Source organism: Petaurus breviceps, unplaced genomic scaffold, assembly GCF_028583685.1.
Source record: "Petaurus breviceps papuanus isolate PSGF00001 unplaced genomic scaffold, PetGlider_PUasm1.0 419, whole genome shotgun sequence".
NCBI lineage: Eukaryota > Metazoa > Chordata > Mammalia > Diprotodontia > Petauridae > Petaurus > Petaurus breviceps.
Window position 1 is genome coordinate 10,552,965 of NW_027186324.1, and position 12,921 is coordinate 10,565,885.

Genomic DNA, 12,921 nt, shown 5'->3' on the forward strand with positions numbered 1-12,921 from the left:
AATAAAAAATTACCAGCAGGAGATGACAAAGAACAAGGATATTTTCCTTACCCACAGAGAATGTGAATGCAGTTGGTAAGGGTGGTAAAAGCCCACACTCAGTGATAAGCCATTCTAGAGAACTTGAAGGATAGTGAAGTACTTTAATGAGTGAGATGGGTGAATAATTGTGAGTATATTCTTATCTATCCTCTCTGTATCTATTTCGTTACATGTCTCCCCCATTACTGTTTCAGAGGAGACGGACTTATTTTGGATCTTTGCCTTTCTTTAAATTCACAGTCCACTGCCTATCATGAAGTAAACAATTAATAGATGTTTGTTGATTGATTGATTGAAGTAGGGACTTAAGTTGGAGACTTCTGGGAAGAAAATCTGACCCAGTACCTGGATGAGAGCTTGGCAGTGGGGAAATTAACACTGTAACCTGTTTTAAAAAAAAATTTTAAAACACCGGGATTTGGAATTTGCCCCCATTTTAACACACTATGAAAGTAATATCTATTCAAAAGGGAAATGCAGAAAGCTTTGCTGACAGAATTAGAGTGTATTCTGACTAATCAAATACTCTAGTGAATGGTAAATGGTGCCTCACACACTTCTAGCTGTGTGACCCTGGGAAAGTCACTGAACCTCCGTCAGTCTCAGTATCTTAAACTGTAAATGGGGCTAATAAAAGCACGTACCTCCCAGGGTAAAATGCACAATACCTGGTACAAAGTACATGCTTAATAAATGTTTCCTTCCTATACATCTAAATTTATTTTTTGAGATGGTAAATATAATAGCTCTCATTAAAAAGCAGGAAACACTTAATTACCAAACTATATGTACTTTAGAAACTGGGGCAGAAAAGAGGAAGGGTCATGGGTGAGAAGTAAATTAATGTGATTATTTCTGTGGCCCAGATCAGTTCTACTCAGCCTCCACTGAGGTGGCCTGCCTGGCATATGTGCAAATTTAAAGAATAAGAATATAGTAAAAAAATATACACAGAACCAAAATTATACTAAGTCCAGTTTCTTTGGGGGCATTACAATTGAGGAGGCCATGGTGTGGTAGAAAAAGACTAGATCTGAAGTCAAGCCTTTCATCTATATCATGGAGTTAATCATAATCACATTGCCTATTTCACAGGGTTGGTCAGAGGATCCAATGAGATGGCGTTCATAATACTCTTGTAAATCATAGCATAAAATATAAATGTCAGTCCTAATTATTAGCATTGATAAAATCAAGTACTGTGTTGTAAAAGTATAGATATTCTGGCGAATGGAGATTTCTGATTAATAGAATGTTGAAGGGCAGCACTCGCTGGTCACTTTGGACCCTCTTACTGTGGGTTCTGGTTTCCTGAGCATAAGTGTAGATCCTCGGATTCTGGTACTTGGTAGGTATGAAGATGGGAGGGAGGGGTAGGCCCTTATACTACATTCTGGAGCCTTTTATGAGTCAGTCTTGTGAGATTAACAACACATCTGAACAACCACAGACATTCAGGCTTTCCATGGTTACACTTTAGTTCCAAACTTGTTCACAGAGTTGATGGTTTACTCTGTATCAGTCATTCACTCTTGCCTGGTTCCCAAGGTTCCTTCCCATAACCTATTGTATAATGTAGTTGGGCATGAGGGTTATGGATTATATGAAAAGAGGGGTTCCAAAGGTTTCATGGCCATCTTTTTGTTTCTGATCCTCCATTCTTTTTTCAAATTTCCCACAGCATAGATATTTCTTACTGTTGAATTAAAAAAAAAAGTTTTTGCTCATGTTATGTTAAAAAAGACAAATCCAAAGTCACAGTGCTTCTAGAATTTTAAAAAATAAGCTTTGCTGTGTTTCAGTTGTTTTCAACTCTTTGTGACTCCTTGGGGTTTTCTTGATGAAAATACTGGAGTGGTTTGCCATTTCCTTTTCCAACTCATTTTCCCAATGAGGAAACTGAGACCAACATAGATAAGTGACTTGCTCAGGGTCACATAGCTAGTAAATGTCTGAGTCCAGATTTGAACTCAAGAAGACATCTTCCTGATTCCAGGCCTGCTACAGTGTGCGGCCTAACTGCTCCTTAAAATGAGCTATCACACTGTATAAGGACTGTATATCATACCGTGTAAGATCGGATCATTGAAATGTATCTGCCAGATAGCATTAGGCACTGAGATTTTATTTAGTCTGATATTTCAGAAACCTTAATCTTCTCAATTGCAGACCAGTTAAAACTCATGTTTTCTTAGCTTTTTACTAATGTTCCTTCAAAGCAAAATGTAATTTTTCTCTCTACTCCCTTTCTCCTAAAACAGAACAACGGAACCGTGGGGATCACCGAGAACAAAGAGTAGCTGTTCCACTTTCTGTGGTGGCACCCCCACTTCCCTCTTTACCTGCCTCCTATGGTCGGAAGAGACTTGAACTTAAGGACCGGCACTTTTTAGCGGTGAGAATTTCTGCCCATGGGCAGCTGTTTATCTGATTCCCCATGTATTGGTATGGATGTGTCATTTAGTTCTAAATGGGTAAGCTAGGTGTCTGCTTGGTGTGGGCACCTCTGCCCTTCTGTCAGGATGGGCACCATGACACTTGAAAATAAAAGACTATGTGGTTTTCTTTTTCTCACTCTCTTTTATCTCCTTGAAGATTAATCCTACCGATTGAGAGTGAGAGAGATAACTGATGTGACAGGTTAGGGTACCAGGTATGACAGGTCATTGTAATACAGAACACTGTGTACAGCTAGGAGAATGTTTGGGGAAAGGTAAGAGAAGACTGGAGTGATGCATTATGGAGGAGACAGACATAATATGAAGAAAGGAATATTACTCTTTAAGAGGGAATCATGGGAATCTTGTAACCACATAGTTTTTAGTTTTACAAGATGGGGAAACATTTTTAGGCAACACATCAACCACCCTGATTAGTGGGCTAATATGGGCATTTTTGTATGCTGAATTTCTCAGCATTTCCCAGATGTCTAGATCTTTCTGTCTTTTATCGATGCCCTATAGTCTGACCTATGGATCAAGCAGAGGGATTACATACTGGCATCATTATGGGAAACCTGAATAAACTTGTCATCAGCGAGGGCTGTTCACTACAAGATTTGCTGGCCTTTGTGTTTTAAAGATAGTGCCATGGAATGAGAATAATGAAGACCTGGAGACTTAGGGGTTGAAAGGTGACGAAGGGTTTGGAGTGAAGAAAACCTAAATTCAACTGCTGCTTCAGACGTTTGTGAACCCAGGTGTCCCAACTTGTCTCAGACTCAATTTCCTCATCTGTAAAATGTGGAGGTTGGACATGATAGCTTTTAAAGGTCCCTTGCAGTTCTAAAATATGATCCTGAAATCCTTAGGATCGTGCAAAAATAGAGATATCACAATCTTTAAATGAACCCTATATGACTGTACAAAGAGCCTTGTACTTCTTTTGGACCAGGTGCCATCTAGCTCTGAAATCCATGATCCCTATATTGTGTGGGCTTCTGTCCTACCATCGCTGATACCAGTTCTGTGAGTATGACACTGTGAGAACAGTGGCAGTCATGAGTGCACAGTTGAAATAAAATTAATGTAACCACAGTCTTGTCAGTGGGGAAGGTCTGTGAGAGATCGTGTAGTCCTGCCACCTTTAAGTATTCTGTGAGCATATGCAAAAGGATGGGGTGTTACTAGGGATTTGATACTGCTGTTTCCCAGTGGGTGGGTCCCTAAATGCGTCAAATCCTTTTCAGTAGCATCCCCATTAAAGAACCCAACTTTCAGTGGAAAAGACACTCTTTTCATGACTTGATGACAAATGGAAGAAATTCCTTCCCCTCCACATGACATTTAAATTCCTCTGGATGCTTATGCATAATTTCTGACATGTTACACTGCTTCTACATCGCCCTCTCTGACCTGCTTCACTAGAGAAGTGACCAAATACTGTAACTGTCTCTAGTGACACTTTTGCCAGGGGATGGAGGTAGGGCCATGGGGAAGGGATGACCCTCTTGTTTGTATAACCACTTCCTCCTGCGGCTAGAGACCTTGGCTGACTGCCAGTTTCATATACTCTTTAGGCCCATTTTCAGTCAATGATTGGTCCCAGTTGTAAAGGGACACAACTTTGCTCCCAGATGGGAAAACCCACCATAAAGACCGCCACTGAGAGAAACTCCCTGCCCCCTTCTTCAGTGACCACTTCAAAATAATCCCCTGGTTCCCTCAAGTAGGAGGAGGTGGAACTTAGTTTACTCACACTTCATTTGAGCCAGAAATTCCCCAAGTAAAACTTTCAGGCCAATTTAGATGAACAAAATTGTCGTGAACTGAAAAAGCAGTGAGAGTCACAAAGATCTGATTGGCACGGAATTCCCTCAACACGGCTGGCCTTATAGGTAGACAAAGTATGTAGCTGCCTAAATGACAGGATTTTAAGAATGAGGAAATCTGTCCCCTAATATATCTTGCTCGTCTTGTCCACCAGGGTGTGCAATTTTACAATTAGAGATTCTTTTGTTCCTCGTCAAAATACAACTATCCTTGAGAGAAGTAACATATTAAACCATATCAATGATTTATATCATAGAATGAATGAGTTTTTGAGTTGCACATATTGGGAAGGAAAGAATATACAGAAATTCTGGATGAGGGAGGGCCACCATGGAGCAGAAGTTCTTGATTTGGGGTCTGTAGACTTTTTAAAAATATGTATTTTTATAACTATTGCGATATAATTGGTTTCTTTTGTAATTCTATGTATTTTAGTCTACACATTTCAAAAACATCATTCTCAGAAGGGATCCTTAGGCTTCGCTAGATGGCCAAAGGGGATAATGACACAAAAAGTTAAGAATCCTTGCTGTGATGGGAGGAAAGGGGAGGCTGGGGAACCTTGAAAATAAACGTTTGCTACTTTGAAGGTTTTTGGCTAGGTCTCTAACAAGCCCACTAAAATCCATGCCTCCAGAGCTAAAAGACTTTAAGTAAAAGTTTGGGGCTGGCCTGACTAGATGTACCCACATTTAAAGTGAAAAAAAATTTCTCATGAGCCACAGTTTCATAGTAAGCACATGAGAGCAATTGCTTAGCAAGCTTTAATTCACCATCCTTCTTCCAAGAAAAATATTTTTAAGTGGCATGTGTGCTATTTGTTTAGGAATGAGGGCAGAAAGTTACAACGCAGATGTTTTATATAGTAAGAGCACCCACCCAGAAATAATAACTGGCTGTGTAACCTTGAGCAAGTTACTTAACCCCAAGTGCTTTAAAAAAAGAGAGAGAAGAGAATAATTAACAGTGTCAACAACTGTTGAGAGGTCAGAGGTCAAGAAAGATGAGAAAAGGCCATTGGATTTGAGAATTAGAAGATCATTGGTAACTTTGGATTGAACAAGGAAGTCAAAAGTCAGACTGCAAAAAGTTAAGGAGAGAGAGACAGAGAGAGAGAGAGACAGAGACAGACAGAGAGAGAGACAGAAAGAGAGAGACAGAGACAGAGAGAGAGAGACAGAGAAACAGAGAGGGAGAGAGACAGAGAGAGACAGAGACAGAGAGGCTCCTGTTGTAGATGGTCTTCTCAAGAAGTTTAGCCACAAAAGGGAGGAGAGATATAGGAAGATAGTTAGCAGAGATAGATGGAGGGGAAGAGGGAAGGATTGAAGATGGAAGAGGCATGGCATGTTTGCAGGCGGTAGAAAAGTGGCTAGCAGACTAGCAGACTGGGAGTGATTAAAGATAAGTGAGGGAGTGGGAGTGATTGAGGGAGCAAGCTGCTGAAGAAATTTCAGATGGAGTGGGATCACTTGTGTATTTGGAGGGCTTCACTCTGCATTAGTCCATACAAGTCTTCCCAGGTTTCTCCAAAGCTATCACTTTCACCATTTCTTATAGCACGATAACATGCTATTACATTCATATACTATAATTTGTTCAGCAATTCCCCTTAGATTTTAGTTCTTTGCAACAAAAAAAGTTGCTGCTATAAGTACTTTTTTTTTTTTTAAAGCAATCGGGGTTAAGTAACTTGCTCAAGGTTACACGGCCAGTTATTCCTGGGTGTGGTGCTGAGTATCTGAGCCCGGAGTCGATCCAGGTCATCCCAACTCTGGGGCTGGTGCTCTTACTCGCTGAGCTACCTGGCCACCCCTAAGCAATTGGGGTTAAGTAACTTGCTCAAGGTTACATGGCCAAGTGTTTCTGGGTGGGTGCTAAGTGTCTGAGCCTGGATTCGATCCCAGATCATCCCAACTCTGGAGCTGGTGCTCTTACTCACTGTGCTACCTGGCCGCCGCTATAAGTACCTTTCTACATATATGTCTTCTTCCTTCTTTTAAAAATATTTTTGGGGTATAAGCCTTGAAGTGGTATTGCTGGGCCCAAGAGTATGACAAGTTTAGTGACGTTCAGGACACCATTCAGAAGCACAGCCAAGATTTTGCAGTTTTGTTGATAGGAACCGACACCCTCACTCTGTTACTGGCAGCAGAAAAGCCAAATCTGGGACTCAACTTCAGTGGATGCCACACTGTTGAGAAGCTTCTGCTCATCCTGCGTTAGACTCTCAAGGACGGTCCCTAGCCCTCTAGAGTTGGAAACAGCAGCTGTGTTAGATCTTAGCCTCGAGGCAAAGATGAATATGGCCCTGAGATGAAGCCTTATTTGATGTATAACAAGGACCATAGATTCAAGAGAGAAAATCAGGACTTGATGTTTATGCAGAATTTCCATTTTATCTGCCCAGACTCTGACAAAAAGGACAACCTGTCCTCTACAATTTCATTTCAAGTTTGAGTCATCGTTCAGGGTAAGGATCTCAAGCATATTTCTGGGAATAGGTTGGCCATTACTATGTCAAACTACTTTGGGGAACTCCTGAAGTCTAATGGTTTAGATAGCCAGAGGTTATTAGTTTTTTCATTAGTGAGTGTGAATGACTTTTCTGTAGGGGTAGCATTCTGAACTTGGGTGCAGGCCACTTTCTTCAGAATTCAAGCCAGTGAGCCATGAAATCCCAGATGGCCTTTACAGACAGTGTTGGGAAGACTGGACACACTGCCATTCTGACATTTGCTGGAGCCTGAGTGGTAAGCATTACTCTAGAGTACAGAAAATAAGGGTGATGGAGAAATGAATCTCTAATTTTTATGACTGCAGCAAGCTTCACTAAATATCATCGTGGTAGGCAGCACTGAAAGACCTCACATCAATTTCTTAAGACAAATTCAGTTGCATGAGTGAGGGGAGACAAAGATTCTGGGACACAGGCAAAGAGGCATTAAACTATCTAGTAGCTGCCTATTTTGTTAATCTTGATGAGTAGGTGTTAAGCTCATTCGTTTCTAAGATTCTAAGTAATGTAAGTGATATCAATGCCTTTCTGGGATCTTGGGGGCAAATCCCTCGTCATTTCACCCCAGTTAAGGCTCTATTGTGATCTAAGTCTTTAACTTTAGGGTTGGAAGTTAACTTATTTTCACACATTGAGTTTACAATGATATGCTTTTCCATATTAGGTGAAATTAGGTGCTGTTTTCCTGTAATCTAGGAGATGTCAAAAAATGTAGGGCATCTTGAAGATCTAACAGAATGTTAATGATTGAAAACTTGTCCCTTTTACAAACTAACAAATTGTAGCAACAAAGAGATTTTAAGAAAAAAAAAAGACAGATCACAGGAATATAATTACCTTTACACCAGACGTTAAGGGAGAAAACAGTAGATTTTGAGCATAGCAGGTATTTAATAAATGTTTATTGAATTGAGTTGAAATAAGTAGTAGAAGGGACCAAAGTCAATACTTAAGCCTCCTTGGCCACAGTCCAGAAATGTGACCACTCACTCTAATAATTCCACATATTCAAGAAATGAGTCTTCAAAGCTGCTATAATCAGAGAAGTAGACAAGTCAGAAAGCAGATGAAAGTCTGAAAATGTCATTCAGAGATCAGTAGAAGTGGAAGGTATTTTAGAGACACCAACCCCCTTATATTACAGATCAGAAAACTGATGCCCAATAAAATGACTTATGCTGGTTTACACAGCAGTTAATAGCAGCCTTGTATTCTTTCCACTACATACCATGCTGCCCTCTTAGGTAAGCTAATGAGCTCCTTGTCCTCCAAAGCTAGATTACTCTTGTAGTGTCCTTGATAGAGGACTTTGGAAGATGTCAAGAAAAGGGCACAGAATCCTCAGCCTCCATCCATGGTCAGGAACCCATTACACTGTTTAATGGTCCTCAGTATCTGGAGAAGACTCTGTTTAATGCAGGACCTTCCAGTTTACATTACATACAGTGGGGAACATGCTGGACTTTGGAGTTGGGAGAGAGACAGATTCAGATTCTCACTAGCTGAGTGAGCCTGATCACTTAGCTCTCTGAGTCCCAACTTCCTCATTTGCAAAATAGGCATACACAATAATATCTTCTCTGCCTTAAAAGCTTGTTGAGAGGACAGCATGTTGGAAAACTTAAAAGCTCCATGTACACACATATGTGTGCGTGTGAGTTATTATTGCTTCAAAAACAAAGCTTCCTACTGTAGTTTAACCCCTTTTCTCTTGTTTTATTTTAAATAAAAAAGATGCTGACGAGCCACTTGATATCCTTCATAGAAGAATCCTTCCCATCACAAGGTTTTCTTTAAAGCTTTCATTACCTGTTAAATCAAATTCAGGCTTCTTTGCCTGGCCTTCAAGGAAGGCCTTCTCTGATTTGGCCTTATCACCCGACACTCCTTTACACTCCAGACAAATTCATCCTTCTTTAAAGCAGCATCTCTGCTTTTCCAACTCTGTGCCTTTTGCTACGACAATTCCTTCTGTGCCCTTCCTCATCTCTACCTTTCGAAATCCGACTCATCCTTCAAGGCCTCGTTGAAATGCCTCCTCCAATAACGAGCTTTACCAAATCATCCCAACCAGAAGTTGTATCTCCCTTCTCTGAACTTCTATCGAACTTCGTTCACCCCTCTCCTAGGGTACTTTTATTGTCTGTGCATTTATCTTACCTACTAAATTGAAAATCCCTGAAGAGCAGCAGGGCTTGTCTTACTTTTGTATTATCTGAAATAGCTGAAGACTCTGTTATACTTAAATGTTTATTGAATGGATTGATGAAGCCATTGTTAAATCATCCTTTGATATGGCTTCTATGAAATGTATGCATGTGTCTCACTTGTCAGTCTTCAAATTCCCTAGATAGTTTTCCATTGAAGTCTCCCCAACTTCCCCATGTCCTTCTTATGTATACTGATGTACAGCAGAAATTTGAAGAGATTCTCTGGATAATTCAGAAGGAAAAAACCCTGTAAGTGAATAGCTTTTTTCTCAATGATTTGAGGGTTTTCATTTGTATTTTTAGGGAGCATTTAACTTTAGCTTCAGTTTTCTATTTTGGTTTTTGTGTGGGTGTCACAGTTAATACAAATCTCAGGCCATTAATTCAAATGTTAATCAAAGAGTCTGGTTAACATTACGTCTTGTGTTAAAGAAGTATCTAGCATTTAAGGCTCTGAGGTGCACAAAAGACTTCAAACGTCTACTCATTTGATCCCTACAACAACCCTGGGAGGGAGATATTATATTTATACCCATTATACAGATGAGGAACTAAAATTAAGACCCCAAATCGAGCAATTACTCTACTGTGCCAGAGGCATATTAATTTGATTTAGAAAGGTGATACGTTGCAAATTTCCCATTGGTCTTGGCGTAACTGAACATTGCCCAGGGCTCTCTTGACATTTATAGGCAATGTTCCAAATCTTTTTCTTGCCCCTCTTGCATATTTTGGTACTTCTGCTGTGCCAGTAACTTCCACAAATCAAAACAAAATCTGGGAGCGCATGGTATGGGGATATTTAATTTGTTTTCCCTGTGGGGTTCTGTGTATATTTAAATCTGGCAGAGGAAGTCTGAACATGCCACACTTCTTCCCCTCCACATGTGGCCTGAGTTATTTGAAGGGTTGAACTCAACTTCAGGACTGACTGAAACAACTGCCTAGTTCCCATTTGCATCCGATCACTCCAGCTGAGCATGAGGGGTAGGTGACAAAGAATGGTTAGAACCATTCATTCCTCTGACTTCTGTGCTCTACTACCCTCATTCAGCTGGAGATATTTGTGTCATTTGGAAGTTCAAACAGAATTTTCCCTACATACTTCAAAGTCTCCTTTGCCTTTATTCTACTTATTTATTTATTTAGGAACTAGTGGCTTTTGAGTGTGGAAGGAGCTAAGCAGCCCTTGGCATTAGGTACACTAATTGGCAAAGCTGACAGAAGAGGCTGAATAAGATCCTTACTGGGGTTAACATCACAGTGACCCTGCTCAAGTGGGATGTGTTTTCTGCCCTTTTAGAAAGCGCGGAGCAGCTCCAGTGAATGACGGGCAGGCCTAGGGAGTTAGTAATAACAGTCTGTGCCCAGGCTCCCTGTCCCTACTTCTCTGGTCACATCATGAAAAGCCAACTAGAGCTGACTGTAATGCAGTATTCTGAAGCCCTGAGTAAATGTAATGTACTAATATCATATATATTCATAAGACAATGATAACAATAATGAATACAAAGTGATAGTATAAAATCACACACACACACACGCGCACGCACATGCAGACATGAAGACATGGACCAAGACTGGACCTGTGAGGAAACTGCCATTACCAATACAAATCAGTACCTGCTCTGCAACTTAATGTCTGAGAGGGTGGCCTCTCCGATAGATAGATAGATGATAGATAGAGATAGACAAATAGAGATAGATAGATAAATAGACAGAGATCGATAGAGATAGACAAATAGAGATAGAGAGATGGAAAGATGATAGACTTAGGTAGATACATATGTGTAAATAAGTGTGTATAAATACATCTAGATATAAGTCTGTGTGTATATACATACATGTATGTGTATCATACACATATACATACACGTTGTATATGTACATGTAAAATAACCTTATCTCAAGGAGAAAACCAGTAACCAGATAATCCTAGAGAACATCAGGGTCAGGGTGAGAAAGGAAAATTCACATTGGGACTAACTTAGAACTTCTGCTACCTTTAGGAAAACTCCTTTCACTGCCTGATACCTCAGATTTTCATATCAATTACTGTGATATTGATGCTTCACTCTCCAATGTGTTGTGATAAATAAACAAGCTCATTTTAATAAAGTGATTTGAAGGTATTATAAAGTGTCACCTACTAAAAAGAAAATCTTGAATTTGTTGTTTCTTTTATTTTTTTCCCACAAAAGTCTACACACGCATGTATATACATTGATTCCTACTGATTGCTGGGATCTTAGTGACCATCTAGTCCATCCTCTCTTTTTCAGATAAGAAGAAGGGTGAGGTAACTAGACAGGTGCATCCCATGACTAGTTACTGGCAGAACTGGCACCACCACCTGATTCCCAATGCAATGTTCCTGCCATTCTAACAGATGCTTCTTCCTGGTCGAATACCACAGGCATACCTGTGGAATAGAAATGGAACAGATACTGTCACACTAGCTTTATACATGAGGACCCTAAGGCAGGAAGAAATGATATGGCTTGACCTGAGGTCGACCAGCCAGTCAGCGTTGGAACCAGAACTAGAACTGTGATCTGATCACTCCAAGCACAGTAAGATTCCCCACAAACAATAATTCCCCTTTACAAGGCTTCGTTTCAGGATCTGAGTCCTTCCCACTTTCTATTAAATATCTTTCATAATAACTAGCAAGATGATATTAATAATTAACTCTGAAAGCCAGATACTTGAGTGTCATGTATCAGATCAGAAACAAAAGCTAGAATTTTGCCTTTCCTCCTGAGAGACAGACAACTTTTGTACAAACATTTAAACAGATGTCATTTTTATAGTTTCAAATGAAAATAAGTCGCCCACTAGAATAGAAAATAAAAACCAGAAGAAAGTAAAATATGACAGGAGGTAGGTAAATAGATAGATTGTTTTTCCTATGTAGCCAGAGAAAGAAGAGGAAATGGAGAGTGCAAAAACAAGCAGATGCATGCTGGTTGTTGTCGTTGTTGTTTTAGGATTTTAAAAATGATTGTTGTTCACAATATTGCATAAAGTATTAGAGTTGCAGTCCTGCATTTCAATCCAGGCTCCTTCCTTTTGCTGTCTGACTCTGGGTACTTTCCCTCTGAAAGTTTTTCTCTATTTTTTTTTATATTGATCCACAAGATTTTGAGTTACGAATCTTCTCCCCATCTTTCCCCAACCCCCCACCCCAAGATAGTGAGCCTACTGAATATCCCTTCCCCCAATCTGTTCTCTCTTATATCCTCCCCATCCCCCTCTAACTTTCTGGTAGGGCAAGACAGATTTCTATGCCCCAGTGCCTATATATCTTATTTCCCAATGGCATGTAAAAAATACTATTTTTAACATTTGTTTTTAAAACTTCAATTTCCATATTCTTTCCCTTCTTCCCTCCTCACTCACCTCCACTGGGAAGATAAGCAATTCAATATAGGTTGTACATGTATAGTTACGCAAAATGTTTCCATAGTAGTTATATTGTGAAAGACTAACTATATTTCCCTCCATCCTGTCCCACCCTCCACTTATTCTATTTTCTACTTTGACCCTGTCCCTTTTCAAAAGTGTGTGCTTCTAGCTACCTCCCCCAATCTGCCCTCCCTTCTATCATTCCCCTCTCTTATTATTCCCCTTCCCCCTTACTTTTCTGTAGGGTAAGATACCCAAATGGGTGTGTATGTTATTCCCTCCTTAAGCCAAATTCAATGAGAATAAAGTGGACCCTTTTACCTTCCTGCTCTTCACCTTCATTGGAACAGTTTTCTCTTGCCTCTTTTATTTGAGATAATTTACCCTATTCTATCTATCCCTTTCTCCTTCTCGCGTTATATTCCTCTCTCACCTCTTAATTTTATTTTTGAAATATGATCCCTTCCTATTT

At 39.9% G+C, this 12,921-nt stretch overlaps 1 protein-coding gene across 1 annotated transcript in view; it reads left to right on the plus strand.

The window, feature by feature from the left end:
* Window positions 1-12,921, plus strand: part of NHS (NHS actin remodeling regulator) — a 485,191-nt gene that overhangs the window by 443,213 nt on the left and 29,057 nt on the right. The window contains exon 3 of the mRNA XM_069100705.1: window positions 2,304-2,437. Within this exon, the coding sequence (XP_068956806.1) occupies window positions 2,304-2,437 (134 nt within the window). The remainder of the gene's footprint in view (window positions 1-2,303; window positions 2,438-12,921) is intronic.